We start from the raw sequence: 20,944 nt of genomic DNA, 5'->3' as shown, positions 1-20,944 counted from the left end.
CGAGCGATCCCGATTTCGCAGTGTCAACTGAACACGCTCTCCGTCAAACCGCAGAAGCCATCCGTTTTAGTAAAACTCTGCCGCCATGGATAACCTCCGGCATCACTAGTGCTTTGACGGGAACCCCCTCTTCGAGGCGAACGTCGAGGTTTCCACACTACACACAGCGGCTGCCGGAGCTGGCACCGGACATGAAGCAATGTCAACTCAAAGCCGAAGATCCTATGTTGGATAGGATAATATGCACATTGATTTTGGAGGCGGTGCATTATCAGTTGGAGCCGGAGAAGCATGCGCGACACTTATTCTGGAGGCTCTCGTGGTGCGGAAATGAAAGCTTGAGACGGGTTGCGCATTTCGTTTTTCTGTGGCCCGTCATCGTTGAGGAGTTTGTTGACTTCAACTTAGACGACACGGAGGATGGGCTGCCGCTGCCGTCCGCTTTTTCCGCCGTTCTGCTGCGCAACTTGACTCAGCTGGTGTACGCTGTGAGATACGTGGAGAACTCGGATCATGGAGTGCTAGTCCAACGAACACTCGATTGTTTGAAAGGGGTCAAGGATGCAGCGGACTTCCTACCCGAAGAGCAGAAACGGGTCATTCTGAGCGACGTCTCCATGCTGGAAGACATCCTGGAGGCGTTTCTCAGGATAGGATGCAAGGATAGGATGCAAACTCCGGTCAGCGCAGCAAAGAAGTCAAGGCGCCGCATATACCCCCGAGTTCATAGTTACGCAGCGCGGCAGCTTTGCGTTGAGGAACGAGCACGTAACGGAATGCTAGAACTATGGGAACGAGTCAAGGATAGGATGCAAACTCCGGTCGCCAAGGAGAGGGCGGTATTCGCAAGGGTCGAGCGGAGGGAAGAATGCGGAGGGGAAAGTCAGAAAGATTCGGCAGAACAACCGACACGTCCTGAAATCGAGTCTGTGGGGCCAACGTTAGATCATTGCGGAGGGTTCAACGTTCAGACACCGCTGGCCTCATTCCTGTTGACAGAACGTGAAGAGCGATTCAGGGTTGGGTGGCTAAGTTGTGTGTCGGTTGTGTAGGTGTGCTTGAGTATTCTTCTAAGAAAAGTAAATCTCGGAATTCTCATGTTGTCTTTGTCGTCGGTCTCAAGGCCGAACCCACTTTTGATTGCAATCTGGAACTATTTGGACTCTGCAGGCCCCTCAACCACGCTTCCTGCGGTACCGTCACTTCCCGAATTTATTAAGGAAGGCCAGGCTTATAAATGCACTGAATGTGATTTCACTCGGCCCCATGCTCTTGCTCTTCAAAGTCACTACCTGGTAATCCACAAACAGCACGATCCCTGGACTGTCCTGTGCACGACAAGTTCACGAGGTTTCTCGCGAGTGTACTGCCCTTTCAACAACTGCTTCGAGAAGCTCCCTCTTGAGGACTTCATCGACCACGTCGCTGATCAGCACGACCAGCAACCCTCTGACGTCCGAGCTCGCCGCCAGCGCAAGATGAAGCTGCAGCATCTGTATGGGCTGCCGTTTAATAACCCACCCCCGTTGGACTACAGACACATCTACCTACAGCACAGCAGTCCTCTTACCGATTCACAAGTCGTGCACGTTGTGAATGCACCAAGGGCCGACTGGGAAAAGGACCAACCGCTTATCAGATACGCCCTGGCCCTGGCTAGTGCTCGGGCCCGAGTAACGAAGAGACCCTTTCCGGAGCCAACTGAGCCCCCTCCTAAAAAAATCCAGAAACTGGTGGAGCAGGTCGATGACGCACCCACCCTTAGGGCCCTGCTCACACAAAATCGTGTGAATATGAAATGAATCACTGTTGTACTTTTTGTTAATTGTTAAGGATCCGCGTCCAACGAATGTCTTCCTCTTCTACGGGCATGGTCGGAGGTATGTTCGGAGGTATGTTCGGAGGTATGTTCGGAGGTATGGTCGGAGGTACGGTCGGAGGTATGGTCGGAGGTAGGGTGGTCGGAGGTAGGATGGTCGGAGGTAGGGTGGTCGGAGGTAGGGTGGTCGGAGGTAGGGTCGCGGGGAAGTACAAGTTGGCATCTTCGGAACACGGCGTCGGGGTTCATCGACATGAATCTGTGGTACGCTGGTTTGTACTTCATGATGCCACTCAGTATGCACCTTACCGCGTCTCCGGCTACATGATGGCGTCGCATCTGACGAACGGTTTCCAAGATGAGCACGACGCTGTGGAGGCGGAGGCGAGATATGAAGTCGATGGCAAGGATTGTAGAGGTGGACGTCTCGCGGAGGCCAAGATGGGGGCCGTGCTTCAGAGCTAGATGTGCGCCATAGCGCCGCCAGGATATGGACTCCAGGTCGGCACACTCCAGGAAGGGGCAAATCATGTGGGACGTGTCTGAGGCCCAGGCAACAGCTGTCAAAGGGCTCGCATTCGTGTGTTCAATAGCATAGTGAGCTTTTGAGAGGTCGAAGGACCGGCAGGTAAAAGAGCACTGAGGACAGCTCAGACGGCTTCCACGCCTATCCACCTCGAACTGGTAGCAGGTCGCACTGAGCTGTGATTTCATCCGAGCAAATAATTGCGAGGCTCTAACACAGGCTCGGGCCACGGTCATGGACACCTGCCACCGGGTTAGATCCTCATTGAGGTCGGAAAGGTCTTGAAGAATCTCTGGAGTTGAGGGGAGGTCTGACAGCGCAGCGATCATCGCTTTGCGTTGCTTGATTGCAGTGTGGATAGACGGGATCCTACTGTTTTGGCCCAAGGCCGTTTTACGGAGGGCCATACAAAATACCTCGTTGCAATGGGGGTCAGACAGGATGTCGAACGCGTCGCCGGTGTCGTGAACGGCAAAGAACGGGGCAGCGGCCGCCAATGCTACGGGCTGATCCAAGGGGTCGTCCCTGATGCTTTCGGAAGATTCCACAAAAGCTGTCTGGCAATCCGTGCAAACGTCTCCTATCGTGGTGGATTCAGTGGGGTAACGGTCAAGTGGCTTGGGTTCAAAGTATGAACATGAACAGAGTTTCATAATTTGAAAAGGTTTTATTTGGATTGTATCTGAGGCGGTGAAAAGCTTCAAAAGATAATAGGCTGTGGCACACTGTAGGATGTCTCAAGTCCTCAGATTAGACCTCAAAGCACAGATTAAGTTCAAAAGAAGCACACACGATTTGGAGACGATTTCCTGTATTCAGGTGGAGTAAGGGCGGCCCTCTGCTAGGAGCAAAGTACCATCCAGCAGTTGGACCCTCCTAGAAAAACTTGAGCCCACACTCATGCGGGACGCTTATATTTCCGAATACCTCAACAGAACTCAATGACTGTGCAAGCTCAGGCGAAGTTTACCGACTTCCAGAACGCGCGAAGGAAGCAAATGCCTACCGTGCCTACGATCCTCCAGTCTCCTGTCAGATTTGTGGAGAAGGTCACATCCCAGCTGGAGGGTGCCGACGCAGCGACACTCACGTCGCTGTTCCCCAATACTGGGAACAAGCCCTTTCTCGCTTGCGAGAAGGGTGAGGACGGAGCATGGAGTCGTCAGGGGCGACCCATGAAGATGGGAGTTCTCCTGTCAGGAGGTCAAGCGCCTGGAGGTCACAATGTGATTGCTGGCATCTTTGACCATTTGAAGAGAGTGCACCCTGAGAGTGAGCTGTATGGATTCAAGTGTGGTCCTCACGGCCTCTTCACCAAGAATTGTACTAAGATCGTGGAGGATGACATGGATCTATTCAGAAACATGGGAGGCTTCGACATGATCTGCTCTGGCCGTCATAAGATCGAGTCAGAAGAGCATAAGATGGCATCGCTCGAGGTCTGCAAAGAACTCGAACTGGACGGATTGGTAATTATTGGAGGTGACGACTCGAATACTAACGCCGCGATTCTGGGGGAGTACTTCGCAGCTCATGACTGCGCTACTGTCGTGGTCGGGTGCCCCAAGACCATCGACGGCGACCTCAAGAATGAGTTCGTAGAGGCGTCTTTCGGGTTCGACACCGCATGCAAGGTCTTCTCAGAGTATATCGGATACCTTTGTCGCGACATCCTGGGATGCCAGGATAGATATCACTTCGTCCGGCTTATGGGGCGGTCTGCCTCGAACATCACTTTGGAATGTGCTATGCAGACTCGACCCAACCTGACATTCATTGGCGAGGAGGTGTTGGCGGCCAGCCGGTCGTTGAAGTCCATTGTGGACGAGATTGTCGATCTGGTGAAGCTTCGGCATAGCCAGAAGAAGGATTACGGTGTTATTCTAGTTCCTGAGGGTCTCATCGAGTTCATTCCTGAAATCGGCAACCTTATCAAGGAGATCAATGAGATCTTGGCCAAGGGTGAGTTCTCCGCTTCCGCACTGTCGGAAGCCGCGAAATCTCTTTTCGAATCGTTGCCTACCTCGATCGGTCAGCAGCTTCTGCTTGACAGAGATCCTCATGGCAACGTACAGGTCTCGAAGATTGCCACTGAGGAGTTGCTTATTGAGATGGTAGAGAAGGAATTGACTGCGGACATTCCATTCATTCCCGTGTCGCATTTCTTCGGTTATGAGGGAAGATGTGCCATGCCTTCGGAGTTCGACTCTAACTACTGCTACGCTCTGGGTCTGACGGCTGGAGAGCTGGTTATGGAGAAGAAGAACGGTTACATGGCTGTTGTGGGTGACTTGCACAAGCCGGCAAGCGAGTGGACTGCTGGCGGTTGCCCCATGTTCCTCATGATGAACATTGAAAGAAGACATGGTGAAGACAAGCCCGTCATCAAGAAGTACCTTGTCGACATGACCACTAATCCGTTTACCACATTCGAGGCCAGCCGAGAACAGTGGAAGACCCAGGACAACTACAGGTTCCCTGGTCCCATCCAGTTCAGCGGGCCTCATCGGGATTTCGCCAACTTCACTGTGCTGACGCATGACTACTCGAAGGTAGCTGCCGAGTCTACTCCGGAGACGACCTCTGCTGTTCCTGTGAAACAAGTCGACAAGACGCAGAGGATCGCAATTGCGCTCATAGGCAGGGACTCTCCAGCCTCTTCTCACTTTGCTGCCGGGCTCAGATCCAGCTTGCCTGTCGGGTCTGTCGTGGGGTCCAACGTGGACAGGGTGCTGCACGCCGCAGCTAAGTCTCTTCCTGCCGCTGCTAGCGTGATTGGAAACCTGCAGAACGCCCTTCCGGAGTACTCTACTGTGGAGGTGTTCGATGGCGCGTATGGGCTGATCCACAATAAGCGGTCACCTTTGAAGTCCGGAGCCTCCCTTCGACGTACTCGCCGGTCTGAGTTGCAGCTGTTGGACAACGTCGATGTTATCGCAGCCAACTGTCAGGATCTAGATGCCCTCGTACTGATGGCGCCCAAATCCCACCCACTTGTAGCTGCCTTGAGAGCGAAGGTGGGTGAGAAGCTAAAGGTTCACTTCATTGACACATTCATCGGCGTGTCGTCTGTGGTTCAGTCTGTGGCTCATCTGACAGGTAACCTACTGATTGACGATAGATCGGCGTTCAAGTATTGGTACTTCGTTCGCGTCCCAGGAGGCAAGACTAGCCACCTTGCCCTGGACGTCGCCAACCAAACGCACGTGAACGGAGTTGCATCACCAGACGCGATGGGCGTGTCGACCTATGAAGAGATTGTTGCGGGCATTGCGGATATTGTGAAGCAGCGTAGTGCTGCTGGTAAGAACTTCGGCACTATTTTGATCCCCGACTCACTGCTCTTGCAGTTGGATTCTGCCGGAGCGCTATCCCAACTGAAGGTTTCAGACGCTACCGCCTTCCTGGCCGGCACCGAAAACGTCCCTTCGAAGGTATCTGCCTACCTGGATAAGCTGCCTGAGTATATTAGGACTGCTGCCATCAAGGGGGCCGCTAGGGATCCAGTGAGCTACCTGCAGAGCGTCCCTGTGGAGAGATGGATCAGCAATGGTGTCGCGGAGGCCGTCAAAACGGAAGTGAAAGCATTCTCTCCGGTGGAGCTGTCGTTCTCGCCTCAGGTTGATGGGTGCCAAGCCACTTCGGCCGACGCTGACATCGCCTTCACTATCGGACAGGAAGTCGCCGCTGCCTCGGCTTCACTTGATAAGTTGGCTCCAGACTCGTACAACGAAGTGCTGTCCTTCTTCCAAGAGAACCGAGCTTACTGGGCTGAGAACGACGTCTATGTCAACCCCGGGCCCACAGTGTGCTCTCGAGACTAGTTGCAATTCAAAACGTTACAATAACCTAAAGATTCAAAACAGTAGAATAACTGAAGATTCATGGACGGTTCTGAGTCAACCAGAGGTCTCGCGTCGAAAATAGCAGCGATGGGAGGCAATATCGCGCTCGGCGTCGATAAGGGAGGGAACATGACTGACTCCGACGAGGCTGCCCTTCAGTGGCGCCAACGGCGGTTGAGATGTCTGTTGGAGTATGCCTACGTCCCAACCCGAGTGCCGTCGGCGGTGGTGGTGGTTCCGACTTGGCGAGATATCGCTGTTTGGCATGGGTACTTGAGATTGAGTGCGGGACTTTGGCACTCGATGTCGCTGCCTTTTGTAATGACGTGGGTGTCGTGTCTTTGTGAGACCCAGATTCCCAGAAGAGTACCCCTGCTCCACTCCCCCCTCCCTTCGCTTCATCGTGCCGGTGTGGCATCCTGCAGTAGACGCAACTAACGGAGTTGTACATTTGGAAGCTTTGCTGTCTGAGTATCAGAATGAAATATCAGCTGTCAGAATATTAAGTCTTCTCCCTAAGTTATTTCTGTCCGAGAAGTACATTAATGCCCAAGATTCTTGGAACAGGGAGTGCGTTTTGCAGATCCGAGAGGATAAGCAGTCGTTCATGAGCGTTGTTGAGGAGCACCGGAAAATCGCAACCCAAATCCACGACGTGATGTTCCACAGCAGCCAAATGACCGACCACGACGCTGATGAGGAGACTCGGGAGAGATTTCAGGCTTCCGTCCCATGGGACTGGGCGTTTAAGGCGGTGGGAGCCAGGTAACATCACCACGCAGCAACTGCCTCCATGGTTTGACGCTACCAAAGCCAAGGAGAAGGAGAGCGACCTTGCTAAGAAGGAAAGGATAATCTCACAGGTCTACCACGACAGAAGCTCCATGTCTATTATGGCGAAAACCGTCCCTCAGGAGACGAAGAAGCAGTTTCTCCCAGGATTGGACGGCGTCAGTTGCCTACCGCTGTTTGAGGCAGACGTCCCTGCTGTCAACCATAACACCATCATCGAGGCTGTAAGGGAGCTGTGTAAGGACACTATGGGCATCCCATCTGTCGATCTGTTAATAGGATGGATCGATACGGAGTATATTCCAAGGGAGTTGTCCAGGGCGCGCCTTCAGGAGAAGAACTCGTCCACTCGTGACTCACCAGGCAGACCAGCGAGGACTGCACCTTTGGGAGAAGAAGCGTCATCAATCTGACGCGACGATTTATCATCAGGAAGTGGGATGCCTGAACATTGTCCCCCGTGGTCAGTCACTACGTTTCAACTGTGAACACTACTAAGCAGGGCAATCACTTTGTTGGGCGGTTCACCGCTGAAGAAAACCTTGAGAATGGGATGTGGCACGAATAAAGATCAGCCCGATACGTTTTCGAATGAATCGCAATCCTGAAAATCGTTCTCGGATTCGAAATCGATGGGATCAATGGGTCCCATGTCGAAGTCTGACAGACGATAGAATTCAGAGTAATCCGTCGGTTCCGATCCCCAGAGTGGTCGCCACATTGGGTTGGGTTCCATTTCAGAACTCACTGATGGCCAGGATGGGGTGCATTCCCATAAGTCATGGATGGTCAACTCAGACAAGAGCAACTGAGAATACGAGAGTTCTGGGTCTTCGGTACGTTCGTCTGCGTTGTCCGGGAGGGGCATACAGTGGCCCTCTATGACTTCGTAACCTTCAGACGTGACATCCAGAAAGCTCAACACGGCTGCTCCGATGTCACTCCGGCAAGAGGGGCAGTCAAGTCGGCCCTGATCTATCCAGGGCACTACGCACTTAGTGTGGAAGGCGTGGGTGCATGGCAGCGTGATGACGACCTGCCCTTTGAAGTAGTGAGTCAAGCATATCGCGCAGGCGTCAGCGCCCTGGTCATGCGGCCACCGGCGAGCATGGAGATGTCCCTTGAGCTCCTTGAGAGCTAGAGCTGTTAACGGTTTGTGAGGGGAAGCTTCTTCCTCAATGTAAGCTTCATGCATAGTTACATTCGAGAGTAAATGATCTTTAAGCGGCAACGCAACTATTATGTACTAAATGTGAGTCAGTGGCAGAGCCGTTACATAGCAAAGGCAGTCACATTATTTCTGGTAGTGCAGAGCAAGCGCAGCCCCTCCAACGGCCAGGCACTTCTCAAAGCTGGTCACATGCAGGTACTCGTACCTGTTTCCGAGTAGTTGGCGAAGGTAGTGATGGACACGATCCTTAAAAAAGTTGTTCATTGCGAAGAGGGACCCGTGGAGGCTGACTGTGAGACCGCCCAGCGCGGCTTGCAACAGTCCTGTCTTCGTCGCAAGGACGGCAATTACAACAGCAGTCAATCCGGCCGACCGGTCGAAAATTACTTCGAAGAGTTCCTTCATGTCAGCCAGGTCACTCAGCGATGCCTCCCACTCCCAAGCGTGGTTCAGGATCTTGCGGGATATGTTCAAATCGGGAGTGTCGTCCATAATAATGTGTGCTGCGGCGGAGGTTGGTAGTGAGTCGCGAGCCCATACCAAGGAAGGGGCTGCCGACTGCCAGACCTTGATAACCGATCGTCTGCAGATCTCTCCTAGGTAGTTGGCTGAGACCATCTTCTCAAGCATCTGTGTGTCGCGATTGGGGTTGGCCCAGTCGATCTCCAGGTCCACGTCCGTCGCTGGCAGGTCGACGTTGAAGTTACCAACTTCAGTGTTGAGTATGACTCCGTTGTGAAGAAGGCACGCGTTAAAGCCAAGGTCAGCCACAACCCCTACAGCACATCTGGGAGTGGATGTCTGTACACTAGCTCCAACCAACGAGACGCAGGCTTCATTGGTGAGCACCACCAGTTCCACGGACACCTCGTGTCTCCAAAATGCGCATTCCAACAGCAGCCCGATGTCGGCGCCCTCGACCTTGTCGTTGGTGTCCCTGCCTGTGACGAATCCGCCAGCTCCGTGCCAGGCCACAAGTGTGGCAGACCGTGTACTCTGGTGCTCCAGTGGGTACCCAAAAGAGAAGACCAGAGGTCTGCCTTCGTCCTCGTGTTTATCCACCAACTCCTTGACAAGGAGGGCGAGGTAGTCGAATAGCTCCATGGCGGTGGCTTTGGCGTCCAGGAGGCCCATAGGGTGTTCCGAGGCGTCTACCAAACTTCTGGTCACAGACTCACTCTCGGTTTTTCCATTTACAACAGAGATCCGTGATACTCTGGCAAGCCGCCCCGATATGGCAAGCGAGTACACAATGCCATCGGCTAGAGTCGTGGGCAGATCTCTCAGCTTAACATCCAACATGCGCAAACTACACCCCGACTCCTCAAAGGGCAGGCTGTTCTGCTGAATACCTATTAGCACCTCGGACGTCAGGGTCTTGAAGACGTGTTGCATCGACAGGGGGCTAGGTTTAAAGTAGGACAGATAGTTGGTGAGCCGCTGATGCACCGTCGTAGCCGTGTCAGTTTTCCAGGCTTCCGTCACAGAAGCCTTCCACGACACAGACCTCTTTAGGCTGCACGCGCTCGAACCTGTGCTCTCCGACCTCGTGCGCTGGAAGTCGTCATTTGACATTGAGTCGAGGCGCTTGCTCATTCTTATACAAGCCTTTTTATGCCATTAAATTGGTCATGATTGTGGGCTGAGGGCCGAGCGGCGTGCTTTGAAGACTCCAAAGAGTTGAATTCGAGAATTTCGATGGCATCCGTCTTGGAGGCTCTACATGAGGATGAGGTCACCCGAAATCCGTACAATTTGAAACTCTGGGTCTCTTACTTGACACACCTCAAGGACGCAGACGCTGACGTGAGGTTCAAGGTCTTCGAGAGGGCTTTGAAACACCTACCGGTGTCTTACAAACTATGGAAGGCGTATCTTGCGGAGTGGCGGAAGCAATTGGAGAATGCGGCGCCCGATGACCCATCGTTCGCTATCGTCAATGACCTACACAAGACGTCCCTGGTGCATCTATCAAGGATGCCAATGCTTTGGTTGGACTATACGGCCTTTCTGAATGAGCAAGGGCAGGTTACCAGAACAAGACTTGCCTATGACGCGGCGCTAATGTCACTGCCTATCACCCAGCACAACCTGATCTGGGAGCAGTACATCCCGTTCATTAAGGACTGCGACTTGCCGGTGCAGGCCAAGCGAGTTTGGCGGCGCTATCTGATGCTGTATCCGCAGTTCGTGGAGGCGTACGTTGCGTACCTTGTCGCGGCCGGCAATATCGGAGAGGCGGTGCTGCAGCTGGCTAATGTGGTAAATGACGACAGTTTTGAGAGCATCGAGGGCAAGACGCGCCTGCAGCTCTGGCTGGAGCTGTGCGACCTGATTTCCACGTACCCGCAGCGGGTGAAGGGCATAAACGTGGAGTCGGTACTCCGCGCCGGCATTCATCGGTATAGCGACGCCGTCGGGGCTCTCTGGGTGTGTGTAGCGAACTACAGCTCTAGGATGGGGTATTGGTCGAGAGCGCGAGACGTTTTTGAGGAGGCGTTGGCGTCTGTCCACACTGTTCGGGACGTAACCGTAATATTCGACGCCTACGTGGCATTTGAAGAGGGACTAGTCAACGAACTGCTCCAGCAAGACAGATCAAAGGAGAGTTTGGTCGACCTGCACCTGTATAGACTTGAGGATCTTTTGAACAGGCGACAGGATATTCTGAGCCAGGTGAAGCTTAGGCAGAACCCCCACAGCTGTTATGAGTGGATGAAACGTGTAAAGTTGTTTGAGAAGGATCCATTGAAGGTGGCATCTGTATACGCGGAGGCCTTGAAGACTGTTGACCCTGAGCGAGCCGTGGGCAGGCCCAGTCGCCTGTGGATCCGTTATGCTCTGTTCTATGAGGAGAACGGGAGTTTAGAAGACTCTCGAGAGGTCATGCGAAATGCGGTTGAGGCCCCGTACAGGAACCTCGACGATCTGGCATCTGTCTGGTGCGCCCGTGTAGAGCTGGAGTTGAGACATGGCCATTGGGATGCTGCGCTGGCAGTGGCTCGAGATGCTGTGCGAAAACCTAAACTGAACGAGTTCGAAGAAGGATCGTTGAGGTATCGCCTCCGGCGCAGCGTTAAGTTGTGGAGTCTTTTGGTGGACATGGAGGAATCGTTCGGGACTGCGGAGACGATGAGTATCGCTTACGATACCATGTTTGACATTCAGGTCATAACACCTTTGCAGCTCATCAACTATACATTGGTGTTGGAAGGCCGACACGCTTGGGAGGAATCGTTCAGAGTGTTCGAACGTGCAGTTAGTGTGTTCGAATGGCCGCAACTGAAGGACATCTGGCTAGCGTATCTCTCTAAGTTCATCAAGCGCTTCCAAGACAGCAAGGTTGAGAGGACGCGAGAGCTCTTCGCACAATGCCTTGCTGTGACGCCTCCGAAGTTCATGCTGCTGTTTGTGGTCTACTATAGTCAGTTTGAGGAGAAGGCTGGCTTGGCTCGGCACGCCATCTCGGTCTTGGCGAACGGACTGGAGAAAGTTCCTGATGAAGAGAGGCCTATGTTGTATCGCCTGCTTATCGCGAAGACTACCCAATACTACGGGATCGCCAAGACTCGCCCTATATATGAGCAGGCGCTTGAGACCCTCCCTGTGAAGTTCGTGACCGAGACAGCTCTGGAGTTCTCTGCAATAGAGACGGGTCTTGGTGAAGTGGCCCGAGCCCGAGCCGTGCTGGTGTACGCCAGCCAGTTCAACAGCCCTCAGAGTGACTCTGACTTCTGGAATCAATGGCGAGAGTTCGAAGTCGCCAATGGTGATGAGGAGACATTCAAAGATATGCTGCGTTGCAAGCGTCAAATCCAAGCCCTTTTCGTGCAGAAGGATCCCACTACGGTAGCGATGGACGCCGCTAAAAAGATCTCTGCTTGAGAGAATCCAAGTCACGAATCAATACAGTTTTCGTCGTTCTTCGGACTTCTCCTTCTCACGTGCGGCTTTTCTCTCTTTGACTTTAACTACCGCGATCGCGACGCATACCGAGAGCAGAATGAGGGAGAAGAGTCCCACCAGGAGGAGCGCGAAGAGCCTCATCGTTGAACTGGAATCCGGTCGCGATCCGCTGTGTGATAAATGGCGCTCGAACTCACTATCTCGGCTGGGCGTATGCGTTATTCACGCCGTTACTTGCGTTGGCGAACTGCGAAGATCTTATGCCCACGTTGGACAGGCCGTTGATTATTGCCCATCCTGGGCCTCCTTGTGCGGCTATCTGCGTTGTCCTAGCAAAGGAAACTCACGGCTGCACCATGAGCGAAGGCTACGCCGTAGGACAGGCCAGTCAACGGGGCGGAGCTGGTTGTGACGTGGCCAGACTGAGTAAGGCGGAATCTCGATGCTCACCAGGGGGACACTTGCAGTCATCTGAGCCAAAAAAAACAGCAACAGTCCTGAGATGCCAGGGGAGGGAGCCATCAAATTTTGACAGCGAAACGGCAACAAACATACCAGCGAAACGGCAACAAACATACCAGGAGTTTAAATCTTTGCGTGAATGGCGGTACAAATCTTGTAGCAATTGCGAATTAGATGTTCGCCTACCTCGAATTGCTGAGCGCAGCGCTATGCAACGAGGACGGACTTTCGTTCCTCCCGCGAGGTCTCGACCTCATGGGTGCTGTTGTGCATCTTCTGCAGCGGAAGGCCGAAAGGCGAGTAGTGGCGATTTCCGGCTTCACTCCGGAGGAGGCGCAACTCTTTCAGCGAAGAGCAGTCAGTCAGCTAGATGTGGGAGTGGTCACAGGCGAGACTGCTGATAGGACTGCTGTTTATTCCGAAGGCGGAGCTGTGTGCGTCAGCAGCCGAATACTGATAGCGGATATGCTTACAGGTTGCCTGGCCCCGTCTGTAATTGGAGGCATTGTTCTGGTGAAGGCCGAGAAGCTTTTAAACGCCTGGAACCTCATTTTTGCTTTGAAGCTCTTTAGGAAACACAACCGCCGAGGATTTGTGTGGGCTTTGTCTGAGCGTCCAGATGTGAGGTGCAAAGACTCTTCACACAGATCCTAGGACGATTGTTCAATGGGGCAGAGAGGGTTATGCAGCATGCGTACCTATACAAGCTCCATCTCTTGCCCCGCTACCACACCAAGGTGGAGGACAGCCTCAACGATCACTCATGCATGCACGAGAGGTACATCGACTTTAACGCACCGATGGCTGAAATACAAACCTGCCTTCTGGCATTGGTACAGAAATTCCTGCTTCAGCTTCGAAAGTGTAAGCAGGTGGACGTAGACAGCCTGGCCAAAGGCAAAGACAGTCCTTGGGATCTCTTCCGAGACTACAGTGAGCTCGCGGACATTTGAAGACAGATCCAATCCTGCGTGAGCAGGTGGGTGGCCGCCTGGACGGATTATCGGAGACCTCGAGGAGATGCATCTCAGATCTTGGGACTCTGAATCAGTTGCTGTTTGCCTTGGCGGATCTGAACAGCGTGCAATTCTACCTGCTGGTGGAAAGTATTCTGTCTGACTCTGTAAATAAGCGTCTATGGCCTTTCCAGGACGAGGGTCAAAAAGTCATTCAGTTGGCTCGTGCTCGCGTGTACTCGTTTGTAGAGGGACGGGTCACCTGGACGCTCGAGTCTGAGAGTAAGGTTCTGGAATTGTTTGAGTACCTCGGGCAGATTTCGTCGCGTGTGAAACGCTGTAGGACGAGCGAGGACGCAGAGAGCAGCACCGTGGTGCCTCTGAAGGTCCTCGTTGTGTGCCACTCTGAAAGGGCTGCTAGTTCTGTGAAGACAGCGCTGAAGTCGAGTCCTCAGGGGGCAATTCACGTCATCCTTAGGAGAACAATGAAGTCGGTCATATCTCGAAACGCTTCGTGGTCGGCATGGAAGCTCCCGTTCGGCCACAAAGAGGCGCTAGAGGCAGCTTTGGCCTCTCTTGACCACTTTGACGTGCGTGAAGAAGTTACGGCTGAGACGGTGAACGAATCATTGAACGTCCATGAGGATTTTTTGAAGACTGGGTCTAATTCGCGCTCAGCTCGCGTGCCGCTCGACATCGTATGCTTGCCGTTCGTATCTCAGGTATCCGCTGACCTAGGATATGTATTGCGGCGAGAGAGGCCTGACCACGTGATCCTTCTGCAGCCGATGCTGCAATTTGTCAGAGAGGTCGAGGTTTGGGCTGCTGAGAGTGGCACAAAGCCAACCGTGGCTGTATTCATGTTTAGGAAATCCGCAGAACACCACCGGTTCCTCACTGCAGCAAAGGCCGAAAACGATGCATGGGACGGGTTGCTGAGACAAAAGAAAACTCTGGTCATCCGTACCGACGAACCCAGTCTACTGGACGATTCCGTCGCGCTCAGCAGCCGTGAAGCCGGCGGAGGGAGGGCCGCCTTGAAGAAGGCCCTCAAACGAGTCATCAAGCCGACCGTTATTGTGGATCACCGAGAGTTCAGATCTGCCCTTCCTTTCCATATCCACCGTCAGGGTATCGATGTGGTGCCTGCGACTCTGGTGGTGGGCGATTACGTGGTGTCCAGGGAGGTCTGCATCGAGAGGAAATCGATTTCAGATTTGAGCCAGTCGTTGAAGTCCGGGAGACTCTACATTCAAACCCGCGAGCTCCTCCACCACTACCCTGCTGGCGCTTGCCTGCTCATCGAGTTCCAGGAGACTAGAGGTGTGTTAGCGGAACCCGAGGTACTTCCGTTGCCTACCCCAGACGACGAGAAGCGACTTGCCATCCTCCGAGCCATAAATAGGCCTGTCTCGTTCCTTTCCTCGTATGGGGCACTCTGGAACCAGAAAATGACCTACACTGACGCAATGGCAAGACTTGTGCTGCTTATTTTGCACTTCCCATATCTGAAGCTCTTGTGGTCACCTCATCCTTCATTCACGGCCGAGTTCATCAAAGAGATTAAGGTGAGACGGAGCATTGATGACAACAGACACACAGGGAGAACCCCAACCTTGACAAAGCCAAGGCTGTAGGACAGATATCCTCTGCCAAGCTCTCATCCGCCGCACAGGACGTGCTTCGGAGCCTGCCGGGAGTTAATCCGGGCTGCGTGGCGCGCGCGGCACATGAGTTGAGAAGTTTGAAGGACTTGGCTTGCATGACACAAGCCGAGATTGAAGTTCTTGTAGGGAATGCCGCGGATGCAGCCACGCTTCACCGGTTCCTCCACAGCAAGCTAGGACCCGAGCCTGTTTAGCAGAGGGAATGCACGCCGTAAACCTCTAGCGTTTTGTTGTTTCCGGCAGATACCATGGTGATCCGAGGCACGTTCGGAGCAAACCGCACACAGAAGACAGGCGAGCCTCTGTGTGGCATTCGATCGCCTTCCCACACCTCCAGTGCATTGTCGAGCGAGTCGATCTCCCAGAAGAACAGCCTACCGTCCTCGCTGCCAGAGACTACACACTGGTTGCTAGGGTCGAAGGTTGCGTGGATCCTGTAGTTCGCTGCTCGGTGACCGCGATATTCGTTCAGCTGACGCCCTCGATTCTTCAAATCCAGGAGTTTGATCGTGTTGTCCAAACACGCGACTAACAAACATTCGTCATTGGCAGTCAGCGCAAGGCTAGTAATGGGGGAATCCACCACGTCAACACATAACCTCCCCTTACGAATGTCGTACGTTCGAGCACACCCGTCCACACTGGCAGTGTACAGCCTGTGACCCCTGAATTGCAGGGCGGTTATTGCGTCCACCGCATGCTTTATCTCCAGGGCAGGGCGACGGTTGTGGCGTGACCGTAGATCCCACAGTAAAACCCGCTTGTCAAAGCTGCCAGTGGCCAGAACGCTATCGCCCATAGACAAATCACAGCAGTTGATCTTCCCTTCGTGCCCAGCCCCCCCTGCGAACCGCCTCAGAACCCGAACTTCCCCTATATCCCAGAGGTAACCGGCCTTATCGCCGCCCACGGAGACGAACTTGGTTTTGTCGTAGAAAATTTTCGTCTCGTTCACTTCGTAGTTGTGGACGTCTTTGTACTCCTGGATGTGGATTCCTTTGTGGGGATTCCACAGCCGGCAGGTTTTATCTTGGCTGGACGACATCAGATGGTGACCGTCATGAGAAAAGGAAAGGTTTAAAACAGCAGCCTTGTGCCCTGCCAATGAGTGTAGGTGCTTGTTGGGGAGCACTACAGGAGCTTTAACCACCTCTGTGAGGGCCGAAGGGCCCATGAGGGCGGTCACCTCTCTCCGGTCCATGCGGGAAAAGCGATAATTCGTGGTTCTGTGTTCCTTTTGATTCCTTCTTGCGTCATCGGATGAACTAACGACTGGTAGCAGGGGAAGAAGACATCGGCGTCGTAGAGCTTTCCGTCCTTCCTTGGTTCTTCTTGAGCAGAGATTGTTGTGGTTTTTTGTGGTGCTGCCTTTGTTTCTGCCGGCACAATAAAATTGCAAGGATGATCCGATTGACATCTCTTTTATTGACAACGTTCGTCACTGCCCAGATCAGAATACCTCTGCAGATGGTTCAACTCCGCGCAGTGCGGCCGAGATTCTTAAGTTTACAGACTCGGATGGAGTCGGGCTTTCCTCTGGTGAAGCAGGATATCCGTCGAGACCAGATGACAACTTTTTTTGGCACTTTAAGCGTTGGGAGGAACCCGACATCCACATTCAAGGTGCTGTTTGACACCGGCTCGAGCGAGGTTTGGGTGCCGGATTCGTCATGTATCTCCCCAGTGTGTGAGAGTAAGACGCTCTATCGGGGTTCGTCCACTCTCTCTCGAGCGGGCCACCAGTACAGCATCCAGATTCAGTACCTGAGTGGTTCATTGCAAGGATATCAGTCGGAAGAGCTCTTGAGTTTCGGCGACGATTTGATAGTTCCGCGACAGACGGTGGATTTCGCGACGTTCATTGACATTCCAGTGCTTGCGGATATCGCATGGGATGGAATAGCTGGTTTGGCGTTCCAAACAGGAGACCAAAAAGCCAAAGGCCAGCTACCTCTGGTGGAGACTATACAACGCAACAAGCTTTTGACATCCAAGGGCTTGCGCAATCAGGCAGCATTTCACTTCCACCCTCACCACGGATCATTAACCTTCGGCGGACTAGATTCCACACTGGCGACACGAGTTTCAAAGATTGACTGGGTGCCCGTGATAGCTTCACAGTATTGGCGGATACGACTCAAAGGTGTCCTACTGTTCCATGGTGTGGCACCTCCTCCAGGCTCGCCAGAAAAAGACCCCTCCTACATCGCCCTTCCTGACGATGCGCAGTCGATCGTGGACACAGGGACCTATCTTTCCTATGTCACTCCCGAGCGGACAACCAATGCGTCTCTGCTTTCGCGTTTCCTTGGCCTAGACTGCACCAAGAGAAGCGAGCTGCCGAATATGCAGCTGTCGTTTGAAGGAGGGCACAGCGTGATTTTGTTCCCCGACGACTACGTAGTCCATAAAGCGGGGGATGCAGCGTGTTCTTTGGGGTTCCTGAGTGACGATCAGTCAGATGAAGACGAGCTGCAGGGAGGGTGGACCTTGGGTCAGTCTCTGTTTAGTAACATAGTGACGATATTCGACTGGGAGGAGAGGATGATAGGATTTGCGAGAGTGGGAAGCGGCCAAAGTTAAATGACATAGCACTTGGTATGTGACAATACCTGCGTCATATTACTGAATATTTGCTGGCGATGAGTAACGCCGAAAGTGAACCACATATCAAGTACGCTGTCTCGGCGCGGAGTGTGGCATCGCCACCACGCTCTACGCAATCGCTGGAGGCCCTGAAGACCGCTGTATACGAGGGAGAATCCAAGCACGGTCAACGCAGTGGCTGGGGCACATTAACCGTAAAGGATGAATCCGAAAGCACGGCTCAGTTTAGTGGATGGTGGAGGAAGGACGCACTTAACGGACAGGGAGACGCCTGCTTCGCTGACGGATGTCGGTACTCGGGGGAATGGTCACGCGGCTTGCGATCCGGCAGAGGGCGCATAGAATGGCCGTCTGGCGACTTCTACGACGGGGACTGGCGTAAAGATCGGATGCATGGGCATGGCACGTATCACTTCTCCGGCGGTTGTGTCTACGAAGGTCAATGGGTAAACGACTGCCGGTCTGGTGTGGGCCGCATGACTTTCCGAGTGGGAGAAGCCACGCATGTCTATGAGGGATCCTGGAAGGACGGAAAGATGCATGGCCAAGGGAGCTACGACTGGGGTGGGTCCGTCTATGAGGGCGGATGGACTGAGGATCAGATTGATGGCGTTGGGCGGTTTGCATATGCAGACGGGAGCGTCTACACTGGCCAGTTCCAGCACCACATGAAGCATGGTCAAGGCAAACTAGAAGCGGCGAACGTAACGTATGAAGGCGAGTGGATGGAGGGTGAGCTCCATGGAGATGGCAAGTTTATAGGGCCTGAGGGCACCTACCAGGGTGACTTCGTTCGTGGCAAGATGGAGGGCGAGGGCATTTTCCTGTTTAACACGGGACACGTCTACAAAGGAGGCTACGAGAAGGGGCTGCGTAATGGCGTCGGGTCTCTCTCTTGTCCTTCAGGTGGGTCCTATGTTGGGCACTGGAGGGACGACGTAGTAGACGGCCCAGGACGCTTCGCTAGCGCTAAGGGCGATATATTCGAAGGCTCCTGGGTGAAAGGACTGCTAGAAGGCGAGGGCCTGCACACCTACCCGTCAGGTTCTGTCTTCAAAGGGAACTTCGAGGCTGGGAAAAAAACCTTCGGTGCCTTGAAGGCAGCGAGTATACTCTTCACTGGCGAATGGGCCAGCGGCCGTCCCCACGGCACCGAGAAGTCGTTTAGTTTGCGAGTTGACGGAGAGGAGGTTCCCGTGATTCACGTTGAGATGGGCTGTATCCGCTTAACCCGAGGAGGCTGTCTGCTGTTCAACAGTCTCACGGGGAGTCTGGTTGAGCGAGATGACGAGGCGGCTGCCGACACCGAATCCGTTTGTGTGTCCACGTCTAGGGTAGCGGACTTCCATGCGCTGTCGGGATGCCAGAAGAAGGAAACGACGTCAGAGTCGATACACTGTTGGTTTGCTGGAACCCAGATCTCGGCCAAGAGGATAGTGTTCAACGACGAGTCGAGTGATACGGACTCTGACTCCAGCGACTTCGAGGTGCACGTGGAGTACATCAAAAGGGCCGTCGACGGTGAAGGCTTCTACGAAGGTCTGTCTCGGGCAGGCAAACCTCACGGTCGAGGAACGTGGAACTCAGCCCTCGGCGATCAGTACGAGGGCTCGTGGCGGGATGGAGCCATGGAGGGGCGTGGGGTTTACACCTTCTCAGACTCCACGACCTATAAGGGGCGACTGGCCGATAATCGGCGCAACGGTCATGGGTCGCTGACATCGCCGGAATGCGTCTCATACACTGGCGACTGGGCGAACGACGTTCCAGAGGGGATGGGAACCTACACTGATGAGAAAATGCAGTTCCAGTATGTTGGACAGTGGCATCTGGGACGTTTTCATGGGAAAGGGCACCTTCAGCAACCAGGATGGGGTGTCTACCATGGAGACTTTGTCAGCGGTTCGAAAGAGGGCACCGGCACTATCCATTATTGCAATGGCTCTTCTTACACTGGTGCTTGGCGAGCCGACAAGGCATGTGGATGGGGTCGCTTCACTTGGGCTGACAGTTCCTCGTTCGAGGGCAGATGGAGTGATGGTCAATTCCATGGGTACGGTGTCTATCTCTACAGGAACGGCTCAAGGTTCAAGGGTTTTTGGCAAAAGAATCTCAAGCATGGATTCGGAAAGCTGTTCTTTGCAGATGGCGTTAAGTATGAGGGCGCGTGGGAAAAGGACAAGGCCCATGGGGAAGGTGTCTTCGAACTCGCAGACGGTGAGTAACTGTTAAATGAGGCATGCAGGGCTGGCACTCCGTGGAGTGTGGACCGATGGCGATTTCGAAGGCGACAACCCGCAAATTCACGTCGGCAGTGACCACTACAGCTATGAGGAGCGCTCTGAAGAGGCCTACCACAATGCGCAGCGCGAGGGCACAGACCATTGCTGTGGCATGACGGTGGGAGCCTACGCACAGTCTGCCAACAGCAGCTTGCAGCAGAACATCCATCATTATCACTACTATCAGGTCGGTGCTCATTATCTGTCGTGAAAAATTTGAATGACGGAATTATTAAATATAAGCAAAAATAGTTAGTATATATTAAAATGAATACTGTTTTATCAATTTCAGCAGCATCTATCGGAAACGGATAAAGTTTTTTTCCGTAGTGGAAACACCGAGGACATCGTCGGAGACGATCTTACGAAGGACGGGGTTGTGGCCGCTTTTGGGGACGCTGTCGACGGTTCTGTTCAGGAGATCGTTGAGAAAATCGTGAAGGTCCCAAAGTTCGTTGAGAAGATCGTTGAGGTGGAGGAGGTCGTGGAACGGATTGTAAAGGTGCCGAGATATGTTGATAAGGTAATTGAAGTTGAGGAGGTCCATGAGGTCGAACGCATCGTGAAGGTCCCGAAATATGTGGACAAAATTGTGGAAGAGATAGAAATAGTCGAGACTGAGCGGATTGTGAAGGTCCCGAAAATCGTGGAGAAGATCGTGGAACAGGAGGAGTACATCGAATCCGAGAAGATCGTCAGAGTCCCTAAGTACATAGAGCGACTTGTGGAGGAAGAGGAGGTTTTCGAGACTGAGCGAATAATCAAGGTACCAAAATTCGTAGAGAGACTTGTCGAGGAGGAAGAGCTTTTCGAAACTGAACGTCTGGTGAAGGTTCCTAAGTTCGTCGAACGTCTTGTGGAAGAGGAGGAGCTGTTTGAGTCTGAAAGAATTGTGAAGGTTCCCAAGTACG

At 53.4% G+C, this 20,944-nt stretch overlaps 13 protein-coding genes across 19 annotated transcripts; 8 read left to right on the top strand and 5 right to left on the bottom strand.

Annotated features, from left to right (window-relative positions):
- Positions 1–191: 191 nt before the first annotated feature.
- On the top strand, positions 192–1,052 carry KVP18_001409 (uncharacterized protein; the record flags this gene model as incomplete). Its single annotated transcript, XM_067951400.1, has 1 exon — positions 192–1,052. The coding sequence occupies one exon, from the start codon at positions 192–194 to the stop codon at positions 1,050–1,052; it is 861 nt and encodes a 286-aa protein (XP_067809403.1).
- Positions 1,053–1,097: 45 nt separating this feature from the next.
- Positions 1,098–1,802, top strand: KVP18_001406 (uncharacterized protein; the record flags this gene model as incomplete). Its single annotated transcript, XM_067951395.1, has 1 exon — positions 1,098–1,802. The coding sequence occupies one exon, from the start codon at positions 1,098–1,100 to the stop codon at positions 1,800–1,802; it is 705 nt and encodes a 234-aa protein (XP_067809398.1).
- Positions 1,803–1,828: 26 nt separating this feature from the next.
- On the bottom strand, positions 1,829–2,998 carry KVP18_001408 (uncharacterized protein; the record flags this gene model as incomplete). The annotated part of the gene is made up of 1 exon (XM_067951399.1): positions 1,829–2,998. The coding sequence occupies one exon, from the start codon at positions 2,996–2,998 to the stop codon at positions 1,829–1,831; it is 1,170 nt and encodes a 389-aa protein (XP_067809402.1).
- A 288-nt stretch (positions 2,999–3,286) lies between these two features.
- Positions 3,287–6,169, top strand: KVP18_001412 (uncharacterized protein; the record flags this gene model as incomplete). Its single annotated transcript, XM_067951405.1, has 1 exon — positions 3,287–6,169. One exon carries the CDS (start codon positions 3,287–3,289, stop codon positions 6,167–6,169), a length of 2,883 nt encoding a protein of 960 aa, XP_067809408.1.
- Positions 6,170–6,229: 60 nt separating this feature from the next.
- KVP18_001415 (uncharacterized protein) lies at positions 6,230–7,395 on the top strand (the record flags this gene model as incomplete). Of its 2 annotated transcripts, XM_067951409.1 has the most annotated exons (3): positions 6,230–6,516; positions 6,545–6,944; positions 6,973–7,395. In XM_067951409.1, 3 exons carry the CDS (start codon positions 6,230–6,232, stop codon positions 7,393–7,395), a joined length of 1,110 nt encoding a protein of 369 aa, XP_067809412.1. The 2 variants fall into 2 exon arrangements, with proteins under 2 accessions (XP_067809412.1, XP_067809413.1); XM_067951410.1 differs by lacking the exons at positions 6,230–6,516; positions 6,545–6,944 and having other exon boundaries at positions 7,075–7,395.
- A 158-nt stretch (positions 7,396–7,553) lies between these two features.
- On the bottom strand, positions 7,554–8,177 carry KVP18_001411 (uncharacterized protein; the record flags this gene model as incomplete). Its single annotated transcript, XM_067951404.1, has 1 exon — positions 7,554–8,177. One exon carries the CDS (start codon positions 8,175–8,177, stop codon positions 7,554–7,556), a length of 624 nt encoding a protein of 207 aa, XP_067809407.1.
- A 99-nt stretch (positions 8,178–8,276) lies between these two features.
- Positions 8,277–9,749, bottom strand: KVP18_001405 (uncharacterized protein; the record flags this gene model as incomplete). The annotated part of the gene is made up of 1 exon (XM_067951394.1): positions 8,277–9,749. One exon carries the CDS (start codon positions 9,747–9,749, stop codon positions 8,277–8,279), a length of 1,473 nt encoding a protein of 490 aa, XP_067809397.1.
- Positions 9,750–9,851: 102 nt separating this feature from the next.
- On the top strand, positions 9,852–12,038 carry KVP18_001413 (uncharacterized protein; the record flags this gene model as incomplete). The annotated part of the gene is made up of 1 exon (XM_067951406.1): positions 9,852–12,038. The coding sequence occupies one exon, from the start codon at positions 9,852–9,854 to the stop codon at positions 12,036–12,038; it is 2,187 nt and encodes a 728-aa protein (XP_067809409.1).
- Positions 12,039–12,056: 18 nt separating this feature from the next.
- Positions 12,057–12,581, bottom strand: KVP18_005118 (uncharacterized protein; the record flags this gene model as incomplete). Its single annotated transcript, XM_067949480.1, has 4 exons — positions 12,057–12,228; positions 12,257–12,378; positions 12,407–12,481; positions 12,510–12,581. The coding sequence occupies 4 exons, from the start codon at positions 12,579–12,581 to the stop codon at positions 12,057–12,059; spliced, it is 441 nt and encodes a 146-aa protein (XP_067809414.1).
- Positions 12,582–12,695: 114 nt separating this feature from the next.
- On the top strand, positions 12,696–15,338 carry KVP18_001410 (uncharacterized protein; the record flags this gene model as incomplete). Of its 3 annotated transcripts, none has more annotated exons than XM_067951403.1 (3): positions 12,696–13,142; positions 13,169–13,454; positions 13,481–15,114. In XM_067951403.1, 3 exons carry the CDS (start codon positions 12,696–12,698, stop codon positions 15,112–15,114), a joined length of 2,367 nt encoding a protein of 788 aa, XP_067809406.1.
- KVP18_005119 (uncharacterized protein) lies at positions 15,335–16,345 on the bottom strand (the record flags this gene model as incomplete). The annotated part of the gene is made up of 1 exon (XM_067949481.1): positions 15,335–16,345. One exon carries the CDS (start codon positions 16,343–16,345, stop codon positions 15,335–15,337), a length of 1,011 nt encoding a protein of 336 aa, XP_067809415.1.
- A 200-nt stretch (positions 16,346–16,545) lies between these two features.
- KVP18_001414 (uncharacterized protein) lies at positions 16,546–17,727 on the top strand (the record flags this gene model as incomplete). 2 transcript variants are annotated; one of them, XM_067951407.1, is made up of 1 exon in its annotated part: positions 16,546–17,727. In XM_067951407.1, one exon carries the CDS (start codon positions 16,546–16,548, stop codon positions 17,725–17,727), a length of 1,182 nt encoding a protein of 393 aa, XP_067809410.1. The 2 variants fall into 2 exon arrangements, with proteins under 2 accessions (XP_067809410.1, XP_067809411.1); XM_067951408.1 differs by having other exon boundaries at positions 16,663–17,727.
- Positions 17,728–17,786: 59 nt separating this feature from the next.
- Positions 17,787–20,944, top strand: KVP18_001407 (uncharacterized protein; the record flags this gene model as incomplete). 3 transcript variants are annotated; one of them, XM_067951398.1, is made up of 3 exons in its annotated part: positions 17,787–19,968; positions 19,997–20,220; positions 20,326–20,944. In XM_067951398.1, coding segments are annotated over 3 exons (3,025 nt in total), but the record flags the coding sequence as incomplete, so codon positions are not given. The 3 variants fall into 3 exon arrangements, with proteins under 3 accessions (XP_067809401.1, XP_067809400.1, XP_067809399.1); XM_067951396.1 differs by lacking the exon at positions 17,787–19,968 and having other exon boundaries at positions 19,984–20,220; positions 20,326–20,925; XM_067951397.1 differs by lacking the exons at positions 19,997–20,220; positions 20,326–20,944 and having other exon boundaries at positions 17,787–19,976.

The sequence above is a fragment of a genome (genome assembly GCF_019968955.1).
Source record: "MAG: Porospora cf. gigantea A chromosome Unknown PgA_NODE_358_length_20944_cov_344.522, whole genome shotgun sequence".
NCBI lineage: Eukaryota > Apicomplexa > Conoidasida > Eugregarinorida > Porosporidae > Porospora > Porospora cf. gigantea A.
This window is presented reverse-complemented; position numbering and strand designations above follow the sequence as displayed.